Raw genomic sequence first — 27,694 nt, 5'->3', positions numbered from 1 at the left:
GTTGTTTAGGAGCTACGCGGCAGGTTGTTTAGGAGCTACACTGCAGGTTGTTTAGGAGCTACGCTGCAGGTTGTTTAGGAGCTACGCGGCAGGTTGTGGAGGAGCTACGCGGCAGGTTGCTTAGGAGCTACGCTGCAGGTTGCTTAGGAGCTACGCTGCAGGTTGCTTAGGAATTACGCTGCAGGTTGCTTAGGAGCTACGCTGCAGGTTGTGGAGGAGCTACGCGGCAGGTTGTTTAGGAGCTACGCGGCAAGTTGTTTAGGGGCTACGCTGCAGGTTGTTTAGGAGCTACGCGGCAGGTTGTGGAGGAGCTACGCTGCAGGTTGCTTAGGAGCTATGCTGCAGGTTGCTTAGGAATTACGCTGCAGGTTGCTTAGGAGCTATGCTGCCGGTTGTGGAGGAGCTACGCGGCAGGTTGTTTAGGAGCTACGCGGCAGGTTGTTTAGGAGCTACGCGGCAGGTTGTGGAGGAGCTACGCTGCAGGTTGTGGAGGAGCTACGCTGCAGGTTGTGGAGGAGCTACGCTGCAGGCTGTGGAGGAGCTACGCTGCAGGTTGCGGAGGAGCTACGCGGCAGGTTGCGGAGGAGCTACGCGGCAGGTTGCGGAGGAGCTACGCGGCAGGTTGCGGAGGAGCTACGCGGCAGGTTGCGGAGGAGCTACGCGGCAGGTTGCGGAGGAGCTACGCGGCAGGTTGCGGAGGAGCTACGCGGCAGGTTGCGGAGGAGCTACGCGGCAGGTTGCGGAGGAGCTACGCGGCAGGTTGCGGAGGAGCTACGCGGCAGTTTGCGGAGGAGCTACGCGGCAGTTTGCGGAGGAGCTACGCGGCAGTTTGCGGAGGAGCTACGCGGCAGTTTGCGGAGGAGCTACGCGGCAGTTTGCGGAGGAGCTACGCGGCAGTTTGCGGAGGAGCTACGCGGCAGTTTGCGGAGGAGCTACGGCAGGTTGCGGAGGAGCTACGCGGCAGGTTGTTTAGGAGCTACGCGGCAGGTTGTTTAGGAGCTACGCGGCAGGTTGTTTAGGAGCTACGCGGCAGGTTGTTTAGGAGCTACGCGGCAGGTTGTTTAGGAGCTACGCGGCAGGTTGTGGAGGAGCTACGCGGCAGGTTGTTTAGGAGCTACGCGGCAGGTTGCTTAGGAGCTACGCGGCAGGTTGCTTAGGAGCTACGCGGCAGGTTGCTTAGGAGCTACGCGGCAGGTTGCTTAGGAGCTACGCGGCAGGTTGTGGAGGAGCTACGCGGCAGTTTGTGGAGTGGCAGGTTGTGGAGGAGCTACGCTGGAGGTTGTTTAGGAGCTACGCTGCAGGTTGTTTAGGAGCTACGCGGCAGGTTTGGAGGAGCTACGCGGCAGGTTGTTTAGGAGCTACGCGGCAAGTTGTTTAGGGGCTACGCTGCAGGTTGTTTAGGAGCTACGCGGCAGGTTGTGGAGGAGCTACGCTGCAGGTTGCTTAGGAGCTATGCTGCAGGTTGCTTAGGAATTACGCTGCAGGTTGCTTAGGAGCTACGCTGCAGGTTGTGGAGGAGCTACGCGGCAGGTTGTTTAGGAGCTACGCGGCAAGTTGTTTAGGGGCTACGCTGCAGGTTGTTTAGGAGCTACGCGGCAGGTTGTGGAGGAGCTACGCTGCAGGTTGCTTAGGAGCTATGCTGCAGGTTGCTTAGGAATTACGCTGCAGGTTGCTTAGGAGCTATGCTGCCGGTTGTGGAGGAGCTACGCGGCAGGTTGTTTAGGAGCTACGCGGCAGGTTGTTTAGGAGCTACGCGGCAGGTTGTGGAGGAGCTACGCTGCAGGTTGTGGAGGAGCTACGCTGCAGGTTGTGGAGGAGCTACGCTGCAGGCTGTGGAGGAGCTACGCTGCAGGTTGCGGAGGAGCTACGCGGCAGGTTGCGGAGGAGCTACGCGGCAGGTTGCGGAGGAGCTACGCGGCAGGTTGCGGAGGAGCTACGCGGCAGGTTGCGGAGGAGCTACGCGGCAGGTTGCGGAGGAGCTACGCGGCAGGTTGCGGAGGAGCTACGCGGCAGGTTGCGGAGGAGCTACGCGGCAGGTTGCGGAGGAGCTACGCGGCAGGTTGCGGAGGAGCTACGCGGCAGGTTGCGGAGGAGCTACGCGGCAGTTTGCGGAGGAGCTACGCGGCAGTTTGCGGAGGAGCTACGCGGCAGTTTGCGGAGGAGCTACGCGGCAGTTTGCGGAGGAGCTACGCGGCAGTTTGCGGAGGAGCTACGCGGCAGTTTGCGGAGGAGCTACGGCAGGTTGCGGAGGAGCTACGCGGCAGGTTGTTTAGGAGCTACGCGGCAGGTTGTTTAGGAGCTACGCGGCAGGTTGTTTAGGAGCTACGCGGCAGGTTGTTTAGGAGCTACGCGGCAGGTTGTTTAGGAGCTACGCGGCAGGTTGTGGAGGAGCTACGCGGCAGGTTGTTTAGGAGCTACGCGGCAGGTTGCTTAGGAGCTACGCGGCAGGTTGCTTAGGAGCTACGCGGCAGGTTGCTTAGGAGCTACGCGGCAGGTTGCTTAGGAGCTACGCGGCAGGTTGTGGAGGAGCTACGCGGCAGTTTGTGGAGTGGCAGGTTGTGGAGGAGCTACGCTGGAGGTTGTTTAGGAGCTACGCTGCAGGTTGTTTAGGAGCTACGCGGCAGGTTTGGAGGAGCTACGCTGCAGGTTGCTTAGGAGTTACGCTGTAGGTTGCTTAGGAGCTACGCTGCAGGTTGTGGAGGAGCTACGCGGCAGGTTGTTTAGGAGTTACGCTGTAGGTTGTGGAGGAGGTACGCAGCAGGTTGTGGAGGAGCTACGCGGCAGGTTGTTTAGGAGCTACGCTGTAGGTTGTGGAGGAGGTACGCAGCAGGTTGTGGAGGAGCTACGCGGCAGGTTGTTTAGGAGCTACGCTGTAGGTTGTGGAGGAGGTACGCAGCAGGTTGTGGAGGAGCTACGCGGCAGGTTGCTTAGGAGCTACGCGGCAGTTTGTGGAGGAGCTACGCGGCAGTTTGTGCAGGAGCTACGCTGTAGGTTGTGGAGGAGCTACGCTGCAGTTTGTGCAGGAGCTACGCTGTAGGTTGTGGAGGAGCTTCGCTGCAGGTTGTGGAGGAGCTACGCGGCAGGTTGTGGAGGAGCTACGCTGTAGGTTGTGGAGGAGCTACGTGGCAGGTTGTGGAGGAGCTACGCTGTAGGTTGTGGAGGAGCTACGCAGCAGGTTGTGGAGGAGCTACGCGGCAGGTTGTGGAGGAGCTACGCGGCAGGTTGCGGAGGAGCTACGCGGCAGGTTGCGGAGGAGCTACGCGGCAGGTTGCGGAGGAGCTACGCGGCAGGTTGCGGAGGAGCTACGCGGCAGGTTGCGGAGGAGCTACGCGGCAGGTTGCGGAGGAGCTACGCGGCAGGTTGCGGAGGAGCTACGCGGCAGTTTGCGGAGGAGCTACGCGGCAGTTTGCGGAGGAGCTACGCGGCAGTTTGCGGAGGAGCTACGCGGCAGTTTGCGGAGGAGCTACGCGGCAGTTTGCGGAGGAGCTACGCGGCAGTTTGCGGAGGAGCTACGCGGCAGTTTGCGGAGGAGCTACGGCAGGTTGCGGAGGAGCTACGCGGCAGGTTGTTTAGGAGCTACGCGGCAGGTTGTTTAGGAGCTACGCGGCAGGTTGTTTAGGAGCTACGCGGCAGGTTGTGGAGGAGCTACGCGGCAGGTTGTTTAGGAGCTACGCGGCAGGTTGTTTAGGAGCTACGCGGCAGGTTGCTTAGGAGCTACGCGGCAGGTTGCTTAGGAGCTACGCGGCAGGTTGCTTAGGAGCTACGCGGCAGGTTGCTTAGGAGCTACGCGGCAGGTTGCTTAGGAGCTACGCGGCAGGTTGTGGAGGAGCTACGCGGCAGTTTGTGGAGTGGCAGGTTGTGGAGGAGCTACGCTGGAGGTTGTTTAGGAGCTACGCTGCAGGTTGTTTAGGAGCTACGCGGCAGGTTTGGAGGAGCTACGCTGCAGGTTGCTTAGGAGTTACGCTGTAGGTTGCTTAGGAGCTACGCTGCAGGTTGTGGAGGAGCTACGCGGCAGGTTGTTTAGGAGTTACGCTGTAGGTTGTGGAGGAGGTACGCAGCAGGTTGTGGAGGAGCTACGCGGCAGGTTGTTTAGGAGCTACGCTGTAGGTTGTGGAGGAGGTACGCAGCAGGTTGTGGAGGAGCTACGCGGCAGGTTGTTTAGGAGCTACGCTGTAGGTTGTGGAGGAGGTACGCAGCAGGTTGTGGAGGAGCTACGCTGCAGGTTGTGGAGGAGCTACGCGGCAGGTTGTGGAGGAGCTACGCGGCAGGTTGCTTAGGAGCTACGCTGTAGGTTGTGGAGGAGCTACGCTGCAGTTTGTGCAGGAGCTACGCTGTAGGTTGTGGAGGAGCTACGCTGCAGTTTGTGCAGGAGCTACGCTGTAGGTTGTGGAGGAGCTTCGCTGCAGGTTGCGGAGGAGCTACGCGGCAGGTTGCGGAGGAGCTACGCGGCAGGTTGCGGAGGAGCTACGCGGCAGGTTGCGGAGGAGCTACGCGGCAGGTTGCGGAGGAGCTACGCGGCAGGTTGCGGAGGAGCTACGCGGCAGGTTGCGGAGGAGCTACGCGGCAGGTTGCGGAGGAGCTACGCGGCAGGTTGCGGAGGAGCTACGCGGCAGTTTGCGGAGGAGCTACGCGGCAGTTTGCGGAGGAGCTACGCGGCAGTTTGCGGAGGAGCTACGCGGCAGTTTGCGGAGGAGCTACGCGGCAGTTTGCGGAGGAGCTACGCGGCAGTTTGCGGAGGAGCTACGCGGCAGTTTGCGGAGGAGCTACGGCAGGTTGCGGAGGAGCTACGCGGCAGGTTGTTTAGGAGCTACGCGGCAGGTTGTTTAGGAGCTACGCGGCAGGTTGTTTAGGAGCTACGCGGCAGGTTGTTTAGGAGCTACGCGGCAGGTTGTTTAGGAGCTACGCGGCAGGTTGTGGAGGAGCTACGCGGCAGGTTGTTTAGGAGCTACGCGGCAGGTTGCTTAGGAGCTACGCGGCAGGTTGCTTAGGAGCTACGCGGCAGGTTGCTTAGGAGCTACGCGGCAGGTTGCTTAGGAGCTACGCGGCAGGTTGTGGAGGAGCTACGCGGCAGTTTGTGGAGTGGCAGGTTGTGGAGGAGCTACGCTGGAGGTTGTTTAGGAGCTACGCTGCAGGTTGTTTAGGAGCTACGCGGCAGGTTTGGAGGAGCTACGCGGCAGGTTGTTTAGGAGCTACGCGGCAAGTTGTTTAGGGGCTACGCTGCAGGTTGTTTAGGAGCTACGCGGCAGGTTGTGGAGGAGCTACGCTGCAGGTTGCTTAGGAGCTATGCTGCAGGTTGCTTAGGAATTACGCTGCAGGTTGCTTAGGAGCTACGCTGCAGGTTGTGGAGGAGCTACGCGGCAGGTTGTTTAGGAGCTACGCGGCAAGTTGTTTAGGGGCTACGCTGCAGGTTGTTTAGGAGCTACGCGGCAGGTTGTGGAGGAGCTACGCTGCAGGTTGCTTAGGAGCTATGCTGCAGGTTGCTTAGGAATTACGCTGCAGGTTGCTTAGGAGCTATGCTGCCGGTTGTGGAGGAGCTACGCGGCAGGTTGTTTAGGAGCTACGCGGCAGGTTGTTTAGGAGCTACGCGGCAGGTTGTGGAGGAGCTACGCTGCAGGTTGTGGAGGAGCTACGCTGCAGGTTGTGGAGGAGCTACGCTGCAGGCTGTGGAGGAGCTACGCTGCAGGTTGCGGAGGAGCTACGCGGCAGGTTGCGGAGGAGCTACGCGGCAGGTTGCGGAGGAGCTACGCGGCAGGTTGCGGAGGAGCTACGCGGCAGGTTGCGGAGGAGCTACGCGGCAGGTTGCGGAGGAGCTACGCGGCAGGTTGCGGAGGAGCTACGCGGCAGGTTGCGGAGGAGCTACGCGGCAGGTTGCGGAGGAGCTACGCGGCAGGTTGCGGAGGAGCTACGCGGCAGTTTGCGGAGGAGCTACGCGGCAGTTTGCGGAGGAGCTACGCGGCAGTTTGCGGAGGAGCTACGCGGCAGTTTGCGGAGGAGCTACGCGGCAGTTTGCGGAGGAGCTACGCGGCAGTTTGCGGAGGAGCTACGCGGCAGTTTGCGGAGGAGCTACGGCAGGTTGCGGAGGAGCTACGCGGCAGGTTGTTTAGGAGCTACGCGGCAGGTTGTTTAGGAGCTACGCGGCAGGTTGTTTAGGAGCTACGCGGCAGGTTGTTTAGGAGCTACGCGGCAGGTTGTTTAGGAGCTACGCGGCAGGTTGTGGAGGAGCTACGCGGCAGGTTGTTTAGGAGCTACGCGGCAGGTTGCTTAGGAGCTACGCGGCAGGTTGCTTAGGAGCTACGCGGCAGGTTGCTTAGGAGCTACGCGGCAGGTTGCTTAGGAGCTACGCGGCAGGTTGTGGAGGAGCTACGCGGCAGTTTGTGGAGTGGCAGGTTGTGGAGGAGCTACGCTGGAGGTTGTTTAGGAGCTACGCTGCAGGTTGTTTAGGAGCTACGCGGCAGGTTTGGAGGAGCTACGCTGCAGGTTGCTTAGGAGTTACGCTGTAGGTTGCTTAGGAGCTACGCTGCAGGTTGTGGAGGAGCTACGCGGCAGGTTGTTTAGGAGTTACGCTGTAGGTTGTGGAGGAGGTACGCAGCAGGTTGTGGAGGAGCTACGCGGCAGGTTGTTTAGGAGCTACGCTGTAGGTTGTGGAGGAGGTACGCAGCAGGTTGTGGAGGAGCTACGCGGCAGGTTGTTTAGGAGCTACGCTGTAGGTTGTGGAGGAGGTACGCAGCAGGTTGTGGAGGAGCTACGCGGCAGGTTGCTTAGGAGCTACGCGGCAGTTTGTGGAGGAGCTACGCGGCAGTTTGTGCAGGAGCTACGCTGTAGGTTGTGGAGGAGCTACGCTGCAGTTTGTGCAGGAGCTACGCTGTAGGTTGTGGAGGAGCTTCGCTGCAGGTTGTGGAGGAGCTACGCGGCAGGTTGTGGAGGAGCTACGCTGTAGGTTGTGGAGGAGCTACGTGGCAGGTTGTGGAGGAGCTACGCTGTAGGTTGTGGAGGAGCTACGCAGCAGGTTGTGGAGGAGCTACGCGGCAGGTTGTGGAGGAGCTACGCGGCAGGTTGCGGAGGAGCTACGCGGCAGGTTGCGGAGGAGCTACGCGGCAGGTTGCGGAGGAGCTACGCGGCAGGTTGCGGAGGAGCTACGCGGCAGGTTGCGGAGGAGCTACGCGGCAGGTTGCGGAGGAGCTACGCGGCAGGTTGCGGAGGAGCTACGCGGCAGTTTGCGGAGGAGCTACGCGGCAGTTTGCGGAGGAGCTACGCGGCAGTTTGCGGAGGAGCTACGCGGCAGTTTGCGGAGGAGCTACGCGGCAGTTTGCGGAGGAGCTACGCGGCAGTTTGCGGAGGAGCTACGCGGCAGTTTGCGGAGGAGCTACGGCAGGTTGCGGAGGAGCTACGCGGCAGGTTGTTTAGGAGCTACGCGGCAGGTTGTTTAGGAGCTACGCGGCAGGTTGTTTAGGAGCTACGCGGCAGGTTGTTTAGGAGCTACGCGGCAGGTTGTGGAGGAGCTACGCGGCAGGTTGTTTAGGAGCTACGCGGCAGGTTGTTTAGGAGCTACGCGGCAGGTTGCTTAGGAGCTACGCGGCAGGTTGCTTAGGAGCTACGCGGCAGGTTGCTTAGGAGCTACGCGGCAGGTTGCTTAGGAGCTACGCGGCAGGTTGCTTAGGAGCTACGCGGCAGGTTGTGGAGGAGCTACGCGGCAGTTTGTGGAGTGGCAGGTTGTGGAGGAGCTACGCTGGAGGTTGTTTAGGAGCTACGCTGCAGGTTGTTTAGGAGCTACGCGGCAGGTTTGGAGGAGCTACGCTGCAGGTTGCTTAGGAGTTACGCTGTAGGTTGCTTAGGAGCTACGCTGCAGGTTGTGGAGGAGCTACGCGGCAGGTTGTTTAGGAGTTACGCTGTAGGTTGTGGAGGAGGTACGCAGCAGGTTGTGGAGGAGCTACGCGGCAGGTTGTTTAGGAGCTACGCTGTAGGTTGTGGAGGAGGTACGCAGCAGGTTGTGGAGGAGCTACGCGGCAGGTTGTTTAGGAGCTACGCTGTAGGTTGTGGAGGAGGTACGCAGCAGGTTGTGGAGGAGCTACGCGGCAGGTTGCTTAGGAGCTACGCGGCAGTTTGTGGAGGAGCTACGCGGCAGTTTGTGCAGGAGCTACGCTGTAGGTTGTGGAGGAGCTACGCTGCAGTTTGTGCAGGAGCTACGCTGTAGGTTGTGGAGGAGCTTCGCTGCAGGTTGTGGAGGAGCTACGCGGCAGGTTGTGGAGGAGCTACGCTGTAGGTTGTGGAGGAGCTACGTGGCAGGTTGTGGAGGAGCTACGCTGTAGGTTGTGGAGGAGCTACGCAGCAGGTTGTGGAGGAGCTACGCGGCAGGTTGTGGAGGAGCTACGCGGCAGGTTGTGGAGGAGCTACGCTGTAGGTTGTGGAGGAGCTACGTGGCAGGTTGTGGAGCCAGAGGGCATTGTACACATAGATAGTCACTACAGAATGGAGAGAGCAGCTCAGCTGGCACTGAGGAAGGAAACACTGAGTCTTGCAGGGTTTAAATCATTCACATTGGCAATGTCACTGACTATAAATTGAGTGAGAGGTGGAGGGGACCGACGACTATAAAAATATTTTTCTTGGGGTTTTCATTGTAATACTGTTCTGTTCCACTTCCCGATTGCTTTGATAATCCCCAAGCAGTGGTTTAATTTCAGTTTGAGTCAGTTAAATTAGAATTCTGATCATGAATTCATTGGAGAGTTCTCCAGAAAACGATTGGCATTGTTCTAAATCAAAGGTCTGCAGTAGTTTGAATGTAATTGACTCTGGCAGACAGTTCATAGGCATAAAACACTGTCATGTCAGACAGTCTTGACCCACTGTGGGTTGGGCTTAGTAGGAGACATCGTACTACTGCATTCCCCTCTTCTGTCAGAGTAGATTTGTATTCAGTAGATGAGCTGCTAGTGAACCTGGGTTCAAATACTGTTTGACATTTTAAAGATACTTTAGGGCTGATCCCAGTCAGTTGAATGGTCGATTGTTTGGTCAATAGGCTGTTGGTCGACCGAGAATTTGGTAGTCGATCAGTTGCAACAAAAAAAGTAATGTTTTATTGCATGTCTTGATTGACCGTTAATTACCATAACTTCTAATCTACAATGTTTGTTTGGTTACTGTCATTTCTGTTAATGCATTCAATAATAATATTATTATGTATTTATTTATTATTATTAGTCTCTTAATGTTCTCATTGTCGGAGTGGACACGTTGTTTGCAGAGCGCACAACCTAGTCTACACTTGTGAGAAAGAAGTTTTGATTTATTTCATTCTGTTTCCGAGTTGTCAATTTATTCATTGTGTTTTGTTTTGAGCGCTCCTGTCAATGTTGAGTAAGGACACGCACCTGATTACGCATAGAAGTAGGCCTAGGCTACCTGGCCTGTGAGCAAATGTAGGCTTATAAATGTTCCCATTTGGGGGATCTGATTGTATTTCTGATTGTCTTAACTCACCACCACTAATGAGCTGTGGCGCTTCGCAAATAAATGTTTTCTTCAACTCAAACAGCAAGTAAACTAAGTCTGTTTTTTACATCCATTGAGAATGACAATAGTTCCTCAATGTAGCCTATTTAAAAAACCTTTCCAGGTTCCTCCCTTTCGATAACCACTCATTTTGAAAGGGATAAAAAAATGTTGTTCTCTGATCCGGTGGTAATGTCATAAAATAGGCCTACCTGATTACTACTACTCCTTGGATCAAATAGCCTACAACTGTGTCTGTCCAGAGCTTACTGGCACAGAACTCTGAGGGGACAGAATATTTTATACAATGTTGCATGTTTATTAGCATGAGCTTCTGGCTGGACCAAGTTGATACAGTGTTTCAAGTTCCTTGCATACAGGCCATGTGTGATTTCTACCTGCATGCAGGCTGCAATGTTTTTATTTGTTGACTTTATGTAGTCTATTTTTATATACAATACCAATCAAAAGTTTGGACACCTCATTCAAGGGTTTTTCTTTATTTTTACTATTTTCTACATTGTAGAATAATAGAAGAATGTTGTGGTAGCCATACTGGTTAAGTGTGCCTTGAATTCTAAATACCAGCAAAGCACCATCACACCACCTCCTCCACGCTTCACGGTGGGAACAACACATGCGGAGATCATCCGTTCACCTACTCTGCATCTCACGAAGACACGGTGGTTGGAACCAAAAATCGCAAATTTGTACTCATCAGACCGAAGCACAGATTTCCACTGGTCTAATGTCCATTGCTTGTGTTTCTTGGCCCAAGCAAGTTTCTTCTTCTTATTGGGGTCCTGTAGTTTTTTTTGCAGCAATTCAACCATGAAGGCCTGATTCACGCAGTCTCCTCGGGAACAGTTGATTTTGAGATGTCTTTTACTTGATATCTGTGAAGCATTTATTTGGGCTGATTTATGGATTTACTGACCTTCATGTCTTAACTTTTTAGTGACGGGGCAGTATTCGGAAATTCGGATGAATGACGTACCAAAAGTAAACTGCCTGTTACTCAGGCCCAGAAGCTAGGATATGCATATACTTGGTAGAATTGGATAGAAAACACTCTGAAGTTTCTAAAGCTAATAATGTCTGTGACAGACCTGATATGGCAGGCGAAAACTCAAGGAAAATCCATCCAGGAAGTGGGTTTCCATTGAATGCCTATTGTCTATGTAATTGATTAGGGCCCAGGTTGCAGTTCCTATGGCTTCCACTAGATGTCAACAGTCTTTAGTCATGGTTTCAGGCTTGTTTTCTGAAAAACGACGACGAAAAATACCTTTTTGTTAGGGGACTGGGGAAGCGCTATTGTCCAGTTGAAATATTATCGATAACTGACACCCTGAGGATTAGTTATAAACATGGTTTGACATGTTTCGACTAACTTTACCGGTACTATTAGGATGTATTTGTCTGCATGTTGACCGCCTTTGAGCCAGTGGATTACTGAACAAAACGCGCCAACAAAACAGAGTTTTTGGGATATATAGATGGACTTTATCGAACAAAACTACCATTTATTGTGTAACTGGGACCCTTCTGAATGCAACCATATGAAGATCTTCAAAGGTAAGTGATTCATTGTATAGCTATTTCTGACTTTCGTGACTTATCTGCTTGGTTGGAAAATGTTTGTATGTTCTGTATACTGTTCCAACCCTACCTTGTTACAACACAACTGATTGGCTCAAACGCATTAATTAAGAAGAAAATAAATTCCACAAATTAACTTTTAAGAAGGCACACATGTTAATTGAAATGCATTCCAGGTTGACTACCTCATGAGGCTGGTTGAGAGAATGCCAAGACTGTGAAAGCTGTCATCAAGTCAAAGGGTGGCTACTTAGAAGAATCTCTAATGTAAAATATTTTTTGTTTAACACTTTTTTTGGTTACTACATAATTCAATGTGTTATTTCATAGTTTTGATGTTTTCACGTTTATTCTACAATGTAGAAAATAGTAAAAACAAAGAAAAACCCTGGAATGAGTAGGTGTCAATTGTTGACTGGTAATGTAGTTGGGAATGGCAATAAAGTAACTTCATTTTTATTTAGATAAAAACATTTGTGATTAATGAAAATTATAAGCTACCAAGGCTTTATTATAAAATAAATTAAATTGTTGTGGAGCAATGTGCATATAAATGTCATAACTGGCACGCAGATCGGTAGAAATGGTAAGATAAATTGGCACTCCAAATGTTACTGGCCTCACTAAATGTTACTGGCTATTACTGGCTACCCCAAGGGTGTAATGGCAACGTAATGGCAGAAGCTGGAGGAGGAAGGTCGGGAACAGGTTTTATTTTTATTTTGGTTAGGCCATCTTGATCTCTGGCTCCCTCTTGAGTCATTTGTGTCTCAATTATTTAACCACAGTGTGCTTAAAGCATCAGACAAGCTCAGTAGTCTACATATAGTTGATTTTATTAAAACACATAGGGTGTGCCTATATTTATGGAAAAATACACATTTTAGAATTTTGACATGTGAATTGGTCGAAAAAAGATGACTCGTAAAATACTTTGAGCATTTACTCTAGCCTGCCTTGAGTGACAGGTGGACAAGATTTACCGTTTTGGGCCAATTCATTTGGTCCATTTAAGCCAGGCAAGCTCAACCAAGCCCAGATAGGTATTTAGAAATTAATTAAAATAATATTTGAACACAGGTCTGTCTGCTAAATGGACCAGGTAACCTCTAAAGTGTAGTGGATTTCTTGACCGTCAGATAAGGTAAGAAAACGATAGAATGCCGCTCTTGAATGGCTTATAGTCAGATATGTGCATGCTTGGCTTAGCCTAGACAGTAAGCAGCTGGATGCTGCCTAAAGACCATCACAAGTGGATACGGATCTTGTTAGGTGTTCATACCACTCACTACAGAATTCAATGGAATTTGTAGGATTAGAAATGTTAGAAGTGATAGAAACCAGAAATGATAGGATCTCAATGCCACTCACATACTGCAGAGGAAGACTATTCCTTTCTCTAGGCTGGGGCTAGGCTACACTAGCTGATTTGTAGACAGACTGTGCTCTCTGGGGAACTTAGCCAGGGTGATTTATACCCTGCTGCTGCTGAATGAAGATTATAGGAGATCTGCTCTCTGTCAGGACCAATTGAGAGGGCTGATTTGTCAAATGCAAAGTAGCAATTTGGGTCAGAAATGTTGTTAGTCAGATCAGGAAAACTGAGTATGTGTCCCAAATTGCACCCTATTCCCTACATAGTGCACTACTTTTGACCACAACCTTAAAGGGAATATGGTGCCATTTGGGACGCGGCTATAACGGGCCTGGGCAATTATTTTCCATGGAGGGCCACATTAGAATATATTTTTGCCATCGCTGGCCAGAATCACATTGCAGGATTATACATCATGTGTATGACTGTGTTGACAGATATATCTACTGTAATTCACATCCAGATATGCCACTTATTTTACTTTTTAACATGCACAGAAATAAACTACATCCATGTTCTCCTTTTGGTAGGTATTTTCGTTATGAAACATGCAATGAACTAAATGGAGGGAAATGTACACTACATTCAGCACCACGGACAGAACTCTTGTTAATGGAGATGCACAAAAACAGAGAGCTCAACATTACATTTAAACTACTCAGTGTGAGAAGTGAAGTCTCTGATGGGCATTGACTAGAGCAGTGAAGTCAGGTATAGTTTCTGATGTCGCTATGCGCAGGATTGCTGAGAGGTGAGAGTCAGTAAGAGAAGATCTGTGCCTTGGTGTGTTATATTTCATCACTGAAAATGTCTGTTCACATACACAGGTTGACCCAAACAGTACAAACCTCTTCTGAGCATAACTCCTCATCTTTGGAAAGTTTTGTTCATCGAGAGATGCATATAACCTTGTCAGTGACATTGTTTTGAAGAGTTCTCCAATCACTGCATCTGACTGAAGATCGATAAGCTCAAGTTGCAGGTCAGTGGGAGCATTATCCACATTGAAGGTGAAAGGAGAGGAAACCAACACCATGTCATTTTCCAACACTTTGAAATCCTCTAAACAACGAGAGAACTCACCGCTCAAAGCACGCAGCAGCGATGTATACTACTCCCACTGGTCATCTGATAGGTAACAGACTAGTAGTGTCAGAAGGTGGGTTAGATTGTTGGCTTCTACTTGGTGGGTCAGGAGGAGTAATTTTCCCTTGAAGGCTTTGACAAGGCTGTACATCTGATGTGCAAAAAGGCCCTTCCCTTGTAGTTTGGAATTTAGTTAATTTGAGGGCCATGATGTCCACAGTGAAGGAAAAATCAGCCAACCATTCTTCATCTTGCAGTTGAGGGAAATCCACATTTTCCTTTCATTTGCAAAAACGCAGCAATCTCCAATCTTCAGGTCCCACACCCTTTTTAAGCAACTTCCCTAAACTCAGCCATCTCACGTTTGCGTGATGAGGGAGATCTGCATGACCTGACTCTGTCTCCAACAGTGAGACAAACTGCCTGTGTTTTTTAAGATTTTGCTCTTATGAAGTTTACCACTTGTGTGACTGTATCCACAACATGGCTCATATTGCTGCAGAGTCAATTAAACATTATTTAATGAATTCTCCCTCAGCGAATGGCTTGCTATGTTTAGCAATTTTGTGGGACAGTACATAGCTAGCACTCTCAATTCTGTCATTTGCTGAATGCAGTTTAGTGAAAATTCCTTTAGAAAATGTTTCGATGTCCACTCTTGCTGGAACACCCTACATTCATTATCTACTTTTCTTTGGAAAAACAACCTTTTGCGCTAATTTCTAGCTAGTAACTGTGAGGTGTGTCTGTCAGCCACTGTCTGTCCTCGTACAGTTGTTATTTATACGTGCCTTTTAAAATAAATGTCCCACAAGTGGTGGGAGTTAAATCATTACACAAAGGCCAGTATTCATTGTGCTTTTCATTTGAATAACGAATACATTTTTCAAACCTTTACTATCTCAATTATTTTTATGTGATCTGAGCATGATTCCGCGGATCGTACTGAATCAGGTCGCGGGCCACATATGGCCCCCGTGCCGGACTTTGCTCAGGCCTGGACTATAAGAATGAGGACAAATCTGAGAATTTGTGCAAAAAAATAACAATAGATCACTATATTGTTTAGCTACTATACAATTACATTCAGATGGGATTCATGAATATCTGGTTGCTAACATTTATCAGAAACAGAATGGGACATATCCTACTACTTAACATAAACACTGTCCTTGGTCTCCTGTCCTTGGTCTTGCCAGCCAACTTAAAATAAATGTTCCCTTCTTCTTATCGTTTTTCTTAATCTTAGCTTGTTCATCCCCATTTGTCTCTCTTGATAGGTCCCCCCCCTCCTCCTTCTGCATTCACAGTGTGACTCACACCTGATGATGTCACACAGTCTCAGTTGCCATGGCAGTCGTTATGGCAACCGCAGCAGCCTTTCAGAGTTTCAGCTGCGTAACCCTCCAAAGGGATGTGATGTCAGTCAAGGGTTACTATTGATACGTTTACTTTAATGAGTTGCTTCCCTTGAATGTGCAGGGTATTGTGGACACTTATTACTCAATGGTGGAAAAAAATACCCAATTGTCATACTTGAGTAAAAGTAAAGATACCTTAATAGAAAATGCTTCAAGTGAAAGTCATCCAGTAAAATACTCCTTGAGTAAAAGTCTTAAAGTATTTGTTTTAAAATATACTTTAGTATTAAGGGTAAACGTAATTGCTCAAATATACTTAAATATCAAAAGTAAAAGTATAAATAATTTCAAATTCGTTATATTAAGCAAAAAATAATAATAATTACGAGTAGCCTCCACACTCCAGCACTCAAACATAATTTATAAATAAAGTATTTGTTTTGTGAGTCCTCCAGATCAGAAGCAGTAAGGATGACCAGGGGTATTCTCTTCAGTGTGTGAATTTGACCATTGTCCTGCTAAGCACGTATGGCTTATTAAAAAGTACATTTATTTTCTTTAGGGATGTAGTGGTGTAAAAGTTATCAAAAATATAAATGGTAATGTACAGATACCCAAAACACTACCTAATTAGTACTTTAAAGTATTTTTTTACATAAAATACTTTACTTTACACCACTGTTAATACTATTCAATTATTAATGGGGCACCAGTCCAGTTATTGGACAAAATGGTCTTCCAGGAAGACCTTACTTCTGAGTTATTAACTCTAGAAGACTACAATTAGAGTAATACATTTATTCATCTGAAGATGTGGATCCGTTGGAGTTCTTTACCAGTATATATAGACAAACACAATGTATTTATTCAATCAACATTTAATAACACTCATCAAAATATTTACAAACATGATGAAAATGATCATGAAATAGAATGAAAGATAAGGAGTGAAGGTCTGGAGATCCTGAACATGACATTTTATTCAACTCAGTCTGTAATCAAAATATGTTGTGGCTTCTTGATTGTTCAGGCCACATGGAGGATAACAATGGAAAAAGATGGATGTGTGTGCTTTCTGGTTGAGTTGGGTGGTTCCTCCTTCAGGTTGCTCCTGAGTTAGTGTCCTTATGATTGTTGCTCTTCTCTGTTGATTCCTTGCTTGAGTTGCAGAGGCTGTGCTCTAAATGTCTACTCTAGGTTATTTTAAGTGTACTGTTCAGGCTACAGTAGCTCTTAAGTCTTCTGTTTTCTTCTGAGGCTGTTTAGTACCAATTTCTGTACTGGATTACAAGTTCTATTCCCTAAAAGGTACTTTTCCCCAAACGTATCAGTTACCAGTTCTGGCCATTAAAGGCAAAGGTCCAGGGCCTGTGGTTGGGCTGCTGGAGATGGAGTTTTTTTCCCCTCCTTCTGGTCCAGAGTTGAGCGAGGGGAGCAGTACTTTTCTAGTCCTGCTAGGTCACATGGTTACACCCCTAGGTGTCGAGAGCCATTTTTGCCACCCATTGTCTTGGAGGTACCGAAGACATTTTGGGGGGAGAACCTATTTGGTTAAGGTCAGTTCAATCGTATTGTTCAACATATGACATTCAAACAACACATCACTACAATTGCTGACCAGTCTTTCCAGGATTCTACGATCTCATTTCCCCACATATATATAACTACACAATAAAACACATAAAACTGCCTCATTACCACAGTACAAAAAGAGGGGTCGCAATTTCAACCAATCACCGCACATTTACTGCATAATATGGATCCTTCAAGCCACACGTCAACAAACGTTTTCCCTTGGCAGTGCATTTTCAAGACAAATTGGACAAACATCTCATATTGACATGCAAAATGGAACAATTGCCGTGGGAAAATCAAGCATTTTTGCCCTCAAATATCACAGAAAATCCCAAAGACTAGGTCTGTGTCCCAAATAGCACACTATTCCCTATATAAAAAGTAGGGCGACCCCCATATAGAGATTAGGGTGCCATTCGGCACACAGCTTATCAGTCTGGGGAAAGCGTTATTCAGTTGGTGAAGGGTTTGGCCAGGCGTTTACTCTGTTAAGCAGGCTTACTTGGCATGATGACAGACACACAACGCAGCAGGACTCAGGAGCCTTGGGCAGACTGACTCACTCACTATTTTGGTCTGTCATTTAAGGGGTATTATTCCATGTGAAAGTGACCTAGCTGACAGCTCTCTCCCTTAACGCATCCCACCTTCAGCACACAGCCATATATCAGACAGCTGTTCACAACCTTGGCCCAACTCCGGCTCCAAAACATTATCAAACGGCAGCGTAAAAGTAGGTTCCGGGCTTCATCTTTTCATGTCAGAATGAAGGATTTCCACCTGGAACAGCGTGCTCATCCATGGGAGCCTAAACCTGCAGTATTATTTCAAACTTCAGATAACAATCTAAAGACTTTGAAGTCAGAGGAGGTTGGTTTCTATGACAACCATAGACTTGGTACAGTGAAGAATTAAAGTGACTGAGATCCCTGATTTTCAGTTAGAGGCAGTGAAGTAGATATTGTCTTCTGAAACTAGGGCTCTTAAATGACACCCCTATTCCTTATTTAGTCCACCGTTTTTGACCAGGGGAAAGGGGATAACTAGTCAGTTGTACAACTGAATGCCTTCAACTGAAATGTGTCTTTCGTATGTAACCCAACCCCTCTGAATCAGAGGTGCGGGGGGCTGCCTTAATCCACATCCACTTCTTCGGCACCTGGGGAACAGTCGGTTAACTGCTTTGTCTCAGGGGCATAACGACATATTTTTACCTTGTCAACTCCGGGATTTGATCTAGCAACCTTACGGTTACTAGCCCAACCACTGAGCTACAGTACCTGCCGCCCTAGGGCCCATATCTAGTCTGATTAGCTGTAGCTTGGTGTGTGGTAGAGCTGTACATTCAGGTGACTACGATGATTTATTATGATATTTCCTCCCTTTTCTCCTTCTCATTCGCTCTTCCGTTGTCACCTCAGGCTCCCTGATAATAGCTAGGCTGTAAGACTTAATGCCTGCATAATGAGATGAGTTCTCTGGTGTCACGTCCAATTTGTGTGGAAGCCTCAATGATTATTATTATCTTAAAGACCAGTGCTTTGTTTTTAAATTTACATTTGATTTAAATTTTTACATTTAAAATTATATCACGATGAAGTAATGTGTCTGCTGATGTTGATATTAACACTGACGGTCAGGAAGAGAGAGGCTTGCCTTTTTTCACTTTTGGTGGAGGGGTACTGGAGTTCAAATCCAAACTGTGTGAGATCCAGTAATGGATGTGAAAACTAATGTTAGTCTGTGTCTGTCTGTTTTCACAGGGTCTTCTTCCGTATGCCCACGTAGCCTGGACTGTGCCCGAGCAAGGAGGCATTTCTGCCAGCCGGGCAGCTCACACTGTGGCCCCTGCCTCACCCCGCTGGTAGAGAACTCACATGGCAGATGCATAGTGAAGAGGAGACCCAGTCACACCCCTCATTTTGGTAAGTTTACCTACCCTTACTAATGTATTGCTGTTGGTTTTCTACTGCAAGTGTAGGAACATTAAAGCCATACATGTTCAATGTAATCTCGACAACCCAGAACCAAATGTTGTGTGAGCTACTCAATTAGGTTCTGCGTGGAGGATGGGGAGTAGTTGTACTAGTGCAGAACCAGGGTGCATCCTCTTTGGCAGCCCCAGTGACACAAAACCAGCGCACAGAAAGAATTGTTCCATTTCAGTTGTCATATCCCACCATCTCCCAACAGATGTAACATTTTAAGTTTATGGTGCTCCATTTTAATGTTCTCGTTGTCACAGGAGACTAGTTTAATGTGAAAAGGAGTTTAAGGTGCTCCATTTTAATGTTCTTGTTGTCACAGGAGACTAGTTTAATGTGAAAAGGAGTTTATAGTGCTCCATTTTAATGTTCTCGTTGTCACAGGAGACTAGTTTAATGTAAAAAGGAGTTTATGGTGCTCCATTTTAATGTTCTCGTTGTCACAGGAGACTAGTTTAATGTGAAAAGGAGTTCATGGTGCTCCATTTTAATGTTCTCGTTGTCACAGGAGACTAGTTTAATGTGAAAAGGAGTTTACGGTGCTCCATTTTAATGGCAAGATGCTATTAGGTTTAGTCTCTTCCTTCCAGTCCCCCACAGCCTCTGACTTTAACGAGTGTTAATTATGCTGCTAGGTGATGCGTCATCAGGGGAATGAGAGATGATCGCTCAGGAAAAAGGTCAGTTTCGAGAGAGTTAGAGCAATGGAATAGATTCTTATGGTTTTGGCCAAAATGAAAGTGGTACCGATAGAAAACAATTGTCACTAAAACCCTAAAGAGATATCTTAGATGTAGTCTTAGTTCTACCACTGGAGGGGACAAAACATCAAGACCATACATAAAGAAAGAAAGATTAGTGTTGGAAAGAAATCCAGTACACCATTGACGAAAGACTGAAACGGAAATGAGTTTATATTCGGGATCATTTCACCTGATTCACCATCTGTGTGAGATGCATGGCTGTCTGGCCTGAACCCGGTATCTTAAGGCTACGTTCACATCGTTAGAATCTTCAGAATGAATGTGACACTGCCTACAAATACTAAATTGCCCATTTCTTTGCATAACTATCCAAGGATATAAAACCACAGGATTCAAATGAAAACCGAGATGACTGTATTCAAATATATAAATACAGTATAGACTTCATAGACTTATATATTTGAATGATATTGAAATCAATTTTTATTTAACTATTTGTATTCTACTGTTTTAATATATTTCATAATGTGTAGCCCAACTTGCCACCTCAATATTTGTAGCCTTTAGGTGATAGGCTAAAATCTCTCTATGAGCTGATCTGTCGTCATTGTAATAATTATAATGTTAAGGTAAGATTGGAAAGGTAGAACACTGATCCGAGAGCAGTGCTTCCTTTCTTTTGATACCATCTGTATTGTAACATGCCTCAATGACTCACTTAGCAAACATTCTCTCTGCGTGGTGTTTTGGTAAACTCATGTTACATCTTTGGTCGATGTAGGAAAGATGCACCGTTAAAACATTCTTAAGCCTAAGTTCCATTGCTGTTGGGAAACTGGTCTGTAGTAAGAGATGTAATAGAGAGAGATACCGGCTACCAGTGTTAAGTGCTGAGCAGCCCACTGGCCTGTATTAGATCCCACTCAGCTGAAGTCAGCTCTGACTCACTCACCGCCTACCCACTGGGTACAAACTGATCAATTCAACGTTGTTTCAAAGTCATTTGTCAACGTATTGTGATGTGGAATCTACTTTGTAAATACATTGGATCGGAAAAAGTCATCAACGTCAACTGTTTTGAGGGTGAAATTTCAACCACAAGATTATATCATCATGGTAACCAAATTTCAACAGACAAACCTTCACTAAAATATGTTGAATTTGTACATTTAAAAAGTCTGATTTCAACTTATCCACTACCAGAAGAAATAAACAATAGGCTGAGCAGCATCTCCTACTGAAAATGTATGTATCTACAGCTACAGTGTCCTTTCGGTCTCCCATCCAGGGTTTAAACCAAGCCCAGCTTAGCTATGATATTTGTCAGTGACTACTACCAGTGTGCTATCGTGAGAATGATTATTGAGTGATCTCCACTTAAAAACAAAATACATCCACGGTTGCTATCAAAGTCATTTCAAAGGTTTAACAGAGAAAATCAAATGTGATCATATTTTATCACTCACCAATGGTGCTATTTAGGCCTATATTTTTTTAATTTAACTAGGCAAGTCAGTTAAGAACAAATTCTTCTTTTCAACGACGGCCTAGGAACACTGGGTTAACTGCCTTGTTCAGGGGCAGAACAACAGATTTTTACCTTGTCAGCGTGGGGATTCGATCTAGCAACCACTAGGCTACCTATAGCATTTGATATGTCATCAACAGCAGAATTCAACTAAAATAAACAATACAAGAGGGTTCAAACTCTGATTTCAAGCTCTGCTTGATTTCAAATGTAATGATATTTAGTGATATTAAATTTGATTGTCAACGCAACCAAATATCAACATTTGAATGAGATTCATCTGCTTGGATAGTTATAAATGTGCCACGGACTCAGTCTCGCTTTAATTCCAGTTTGTCTACAAATGAATAATTGATATGTTGGATTCACATCTCCATCTCAACCAGAAATCAAAGTTAAAGAATAGAACTCAATCAAATCAAACTGTATTTAAAGTTTATACTATAACTTGGATTTTTGGTTGAGATGGACACATGAATCCAACATATAGGTTGTAATCTCATTGGTCAACGTCTCATCCAAATATTATCCACATGGAAATGACGTAGTGTTCCAAGTTGTTAGTCTCAACAGCTCTCACTGCCTCATGAAGCTGGTGGAGAAAAGGCCAAGAGTGTGAAAAGCTGTCATCAAGGCAAAGGGTGGCTGCTATGAAGAATCTAAAACATTACATATATTTTGATTTAACACTTTTTCTTGGTTACTACATGATTCCATGTGTGTTATTTCATAGTTTTGATGTCTGCACTATTATTCTACAATGTAGAAAATAGTAAAAATAAAGAAAAACCCTTGAATGAGTAGGCGTGTCCAAACTTTTGACTGGTACTGTGTATATTTGTTAGATACCTACTCATTCAAGGGTTTTTCTTTATTTGTACTACGTGTGTGTGTGTGTGCACGTGTACTACCGTTCAAAAGTTTGGGGTCACTTTTGAAAGAAAAGCTCATTTTTTGTCCATTAAAATAACATCTGATTGATCAGAAATACAGTGTAGGCATTGTTAAAGTTGTAAATTACTATTGTAGCTGGAAACATCTGACTTAAAAAAAAATGGAATATCTACATAGGCATACAGAGGCCCATTATCAGCAACCATCACTCCTGTGTTCCAACATTGTGTTAGCTAATCCAACCTTATCATTTTAAAAGGCTAATTGATCATTAGAAAACCCTTTTGCAATTATGTTAGCACAGCTGAAAACTGTTGTGCTGATTTAAAGAAGCAATAAAACGGGCCTTCTTTAGACTAGTTGAGTATCAGTGGCATCAGCATTTGTGGGTTCGATTACAGGCTCAAAATGGCCAGAAACAAAGAACTTTCTTCTGAAACTCGTCATTCTGTTCTTGTTCTGAGAAATGAAGGCTATTCCATGCGAGAAATTGCCAAGAAACTGAAGATCTCGTACAACACTGTGTACTATTCCCTTCACAGAACAGCACAAACTGGCCCTAACCAGAATAGAAAGAGTGAGAGGCCCCGGTGCACAACTGAGCAAGATGACAGGTACATTGGAGTGTCTAGTTTGAGAAAGACACCTCACAAGTCCTCAACTGGCAGCTTCATTAAATAGTACCAGCAAAGTCTCAACGTCAATGGTGACGAGGCAACTCCGGGATGCTTGCCTTCTAGGCAGAGTTGCAAAGAAAAAGCCATATCTCAGACTGGCAAATAAAAAGAAAAGATTAAGATGGGCAAAAGACCACAGACACTGGACAGAGGAACTCTGCCTAGAAGGCCAGCATCCCGGGGTTGCCTCTTCTCACACACACACACACACACACACACACACACACACACACACACACACACACACACACACACACACACACACACACACACACACACACACACACACACACACACACACACAAAGGATGTCCTCTGTTTTTCACAGAAAATACAGGTTTTTGTTAAGCTTCTAGATGATATACGTTTATGATTTTCTTTATCCAAGGAACACAAGATAATTTGAGTCATCTGTGGTCTGCTGAATACAATAGTTGAATTGGACTGAATAGGAAGGTTTGATTACAGGGTTCCCAGCAGATGGATCTATACTAATGTATTATTCAGATCTTAGAAGCCACAGGTGAACCCATCTGTATTGTATAACCTTAGATGACTGAGCACTTTGCTTCTCTGACCTGTGTGCAGAGCTGTTCATTCTGTTTTTTCTCACAATTTTGTCTTTTCTCACTATTGTTTATTTATTTTACTTGCTTTGGCAATGTAAACATACAGTATGTTTATCATGCCAATAAAGGAAAGCACCTTTTTGAATTGAATTGACATTTTGTGACAGATATCTCTCTATTTCTCTCTCTCTGTATCTCTCTTTCTCTGTATCTCTCTCTCTCTCTGTATCTCTCTCTCTCTCTGTATCTCTCTCTCTCTGTATCTCTCTCTCTCTGTATCTCTCTCTCTTTCTCAATCACTCTCTCTCTACAGTATTTTTCTCTTCCTCTCTCTGTTTCTTTCTCCCTCTCTCATTATCTCTGTATCTCCCTCCTGCCCTCTGTACCCTTCACCCACACGCTCAGAGCAGCACTGCGTGACAGAGAGGCTGACCCATCCACCCACGTACTGCACCACACTTATTCACCTACTCTCACCAATACCCACACACTTTCTCACATACACACTGCACCCCTCACTCTCACCCACTCTCTGATTCAGCCAGCATTACAGTATCACTGGCTTACTCAGTCTAAAATACGCCGGGACACACACTACAGAACCACACGCTGCACCATGCATCAGTCAGTCTGTCTCCCTGGCACACAGAGCCTCATCATAACTGTATGATGGATCACACACCAATCCAATGTAAACATGCAGTGTGTTCTCTCCGCCAACACAAAGCTCTTTGATGCTTGTAATAGGCTACAGTTTGTTTGCGCAAGGCTTTTGTACTTGATGAGCGATTTGTCAATTCACTTGTTGTTTATAGGTGTTTTTTCACACTTGCCACATAGGGACAGCATGGAGCAGTTTCTTCTGTCTGGCATTCCTCCCAGTCCTGAGTACCAGTATGTGGTATATGGATGGAGTCACGCAGATACATTCATTACATTTATATACATTATGAAATATTAGAAACAGCCGTGGTATATCAGACCGTATACCACGGGTATGACAACATTTTATTTTTACTGCTCTAATTATGTTGGTAACAAGTTTATAATAGCAATAAGGCACCTCTGGGGGGGTTGGTGGTATATGGTCAATATACCATGGCTAAGGGCTGTGTCCAGGCACTCCATGTTGCATCGTGGATAAGAACATCCCTTAAGGATGGTATATTTGCCATATACCACACCCCATCGGGCCTTATTGCTTCATTATAAAACAGGTTGTTTAGATCCTGAATGCAGAATGGTTGTTATTCACCACGATCCCCGTGTAATGCATGTTATTAGTTCCATTTGAATTATCAATATGCATCCACTGTCCCACAGTCCAGCCAGACAATTGATCAACTTCATCTCCCCTGGCATCTAGACACTGTCTTCCCATGCTCATAGTCTAGCATTTGGTTTGCAACAGTTTGGGTTGGTTCGATCCCGGGCTGTATCACAACCCGCCGCGATCGGGAGTCTCATAGGACGGCGCAATTTGGCCCAGCGTTGTCCGCGTTAGGGGGAGGGTTTGGCCCAGCGCTGTCCGTGTTAGGGGGAGGGTTTGGCCCAGCGCTGTCCGTGTTAGGGGAGGGTTTGGCCCAGCGTTGTCCGGGTTAGGGGAGGGTTTGGCCCAGCGTTGTCTGGGTTAGGGGAGGGTTTGGCCCAGCTTTGTCTGGGTTAGGGTAGGGTTTGGCCCAGCTTTGTCTGGGTTAGGTGAGGGTTTGGCCCAGCTTTGTCTGGGTTAGGGGAGGGTTTGGCCCAGCGTTGTCTGGGTTAGGGGAGGGTTTGGCCCAGCGTTGTCTGGGTTAGGGGAGGGTTTGGCCCAGCTTTGTCTGGGTTAGGGGAGGGTTTGGCCGGGGTAGGCTGACACTCATACCTGTGCAGCATTGTTGCAGCTTTTTTCTTGGCTTGGCTTCGGTCCTAAGAAAAGGCCTTAGTCAGGTGTTATTCTCACGATAATCCCCGGATTCTCCTGCCTTAATGCTTAATGGTGCATTTACATGACATTATGTAATTCCGTATGGCAGCCATGTTGGGTCCCTATTAAAATGTGTTTCTTCTGGAGTCAAGTAGCAGAGACTCTGCATTTCCTTTAGTCAGCTGTGGTTTCCTGTTGATCTCCTGACCCACAGCATTTCTATTAATAAGATCATACCATGCATTCAGTAAAGTATTCAGACCCCTTCACTTTTTTCACATTTTGTTACGCAACAGCCTTTTTATCAAATTGATGAAATTGTTTCTTTCACCCTCATCAATCTACACACAATACCCCATAACAACAAGACAAAGCAAAAACAGGTTAGACATTTTTGCTCATTTATAAAAAATTGAAAACAAAAATATTTAAAACATAAACATACTTATTTATTTACCTAAGTATTCAGACCCTTTGCTATGAGAATCAAAATTGTGCTCGGGTGCATCCTGTTTCCATTGATCATCCTTGAGATGTTTCTCCAACTTGGAGTCCACCTGTGGTAAATTCAATTGATTAGACATGACTTGGAAAGGCACACACCTATCTATATATGTTCTCACAGTTGACACTGCATGTCAGAGCAAAAACCAAGCCATGAGGTCGAAGGAATTATCTGTAGAGCTCCGAGACAGGATTGTGTCGAGGCACAGATCTGGGGAAGGGTACCAAAACATTTCTGCATCATTGATGGTCGCCAACAACACAGTGGCCTCATTCTTAAATGGAAGAAGTTTGGAACCACCAGGACTCTTCCTAGAGATGCCTGGCCAAACTGAGCAATTGGGGGAGAAGGGACATGGTCAGGGAGGTGACCAAGAACCTGATGGTCACACTGACACAGCTCCAGAGTTCCTCTGTGGAGATGGGAGAACCTTCCAGAAGGACAACCGTCTATGCAGAGCTCCACCTATCTGGCCTTTATGGTAGAGTGGCCAGACGGAAGCCACTCCTCAGTAAAAGGCACATGACAGCCCACTTGGAGTTGGCAAAAAGGCACCTAAAGGACTCTCAGACCATGAGAAACAAGATTATCTGGTCTGATGAGATCAAGATTGAATTGTTTGGCATGAATGCCAAGCGTCATGTTTGGAGGATACCTGGCACGATCCCTATGGTGAAGCATGGTGGTGGCAGCATCCTGTGGGGATATTTTTCAGTGGCAGGGACTGGAAAACTAGTCAGGATCAAGGGAAAGATGAACAGAACAAAGTAGAGATCCTTGATGAAAACCTGCTCCAGAGCCTACAGGGCCTCATACTGAGGCGAAGGTTCACCTTCCAACAGGACAACAACCCTAAGCACACAGCCAAGACAATGCAGGAGTGTCTTTGAGTGGCCCAACCAGAGCTCGTACTTGAACCCCATCAAACATCTCTGTAGAGACCAGAATATAGCTGTGCAGTGACGCTCCCCATCCAACCTGACAGCGCTTGCGAGGATCTGCAGAGAAGAATTGGAGAAACTACCCAAATACAGGTGTGCCAAGCTTGTAGTGTCGTACCCAAGAAGATTCAATGATGTAATCGCTGCCAAAGGTGCTTCAACAAACTACTGAGTAGAGTAAAGGGTCTGAATACTATGTAAATGTGATATTTCCATTTTTCAAAAGTTTCTAAAAAACAGTTTTTGCTTTTCATTATGGGGTATTGTGTGTAGATGGGGGGTGGGGGGCTATTTAATCAATTTTAGAATAAAGCTGTAGCGTAACAAAATGTGGGAAAAGTCAAGGGGTCAGAATACTTTCCAAATCCACTGTATAGTATGAATAGACACTGGATCTATTCAGTACAGTGGCTATGACTGTATTTCATAGTGTTTCATTCTGTATGGATATAAGTAGTTGATTAGGTGTAGCCTATGTTGTCAGCATCTGATGACTGATTTGTTGTGGACAATCAGTCTCCATAGGCACTCTGTATGGTGTAGTATGAGGTCATCATTGGTGATTGTAGATCTGAGTCAAACCTGGAATCATTGGGATGGTTGAGGATGATTCATTATCTCTCTCCCATCCTCTCCTCTCCTTCACTCGCATGGAAAATCTGAAATTCCATTAGAAATGCTGCCTCATCATTGTGTAATCATTGAAACCCAGTGACCCACATCTTCTGTCTCCTTTTTGATGCAGGCAAAGTGACCACTTTCCCTGAAGTGGACGAGGAGATAGACTTCCTGTCCACCATCATCAGCCAACAGGAGACTGAATCAGGTTTCAGACATCCAGGTGAGAGGACAAACCTTTGGCTCGTCCCAAAGGGTGCTACTTCAGAAGGTTTGATTGACTAAGATTTTACTAAATTGCAAATAGTATTAACATAATGTGACCAGTAATACCATACCATTTGCTAAGTTAGTAGTAGATGTCGTTTTGCCTTGCTATCAATTACCATTTAATTATATTTTATTTTTGTATCTCCTCCTAGCTTCTTCCTTTCAGGATGTTCCTAAAGTCAAGGAGGAGGAGGATGACAGATCAATGATCCTCACCCAACGGCCTACCACAGAGCAGCCTACTACACACAGCGCCACTACAGCCCCTCCACCCACCTCTATCACTACAGCCAACACCACCACTACCAGCCACGCCACAGCAGTACGCAGCGGTCCCCTGATCATCCCTTACCCCTCCAACAGCCGAGTGTTTATCAGTATGTAACCTTAATCCTCAGTCCCAGTTGACCCATTTTTTGAATGACAACCATGATTCCCTGATCTGTGTTGAGAATTAATTTCTCCGCATCCTGCTGCTCTTGTGAATGCTGCTCTGACTGTCACTGCTCTTGTGAATGCTGCTCTGACTGACACTGCTCTTGTGAATGCTGCTCTGACTGACACTGCTCTTGTGAATGCTGCTCTGACTGACACTGCTCTTGTGAA

At 46.9% G+C, this 27,694-nt stretch overlaps 1 protein-coding gene across 1 annotated transcript in view; it reads left to right on the top strand.

Annotated features, from left to right (window-relative positions):
• LOC110536361 (neural proliferation differentiation and control protein 1) overlaps positions 1-27,694 on the top strand; it is a 49,534-nt gene that overhangs the window by 13,599 nt on the left and 8,241 nt on the right. Inside the window, exons 2-4 of the mRNA XM_021622107.2 lie at positions 18,258-18,419; positions 26,946-27,041; positions 27,241-27,465. Of these exons, the coding sequence (XP_021477782.1) occupies positions 18,258-18,419; positions 26,946-27,041; positions 27,241-27,465 (483 nt within the window). The remainder of the gene's footprint in view (positions 1-18,257; positions 18,420-26,945; positions 27,042-27,240; positions 27,466-27,694) is intronic.

Source organism: Oncorhynchus mykiss, chromosome 11, assembly GCF_013265735.2.
Source record: "Oncorhynchus mykiss isolate Arlee chromosome 11, USDA_OmykA_1.1, whole genome shotgun sequence".
In the NCBI taxonomy this organism is placed as follows: Eukaryota; Metazoa; Chordata; class Actinopteri; order Salmoniformes; family Salmonidae; genus Oncorhynchus; species Oncorhynchus mykiss.
Note: the sequence above shows the minus strand (reverse complement) of the source record. Positions and strands in the feature narration are given on the sequence as shown.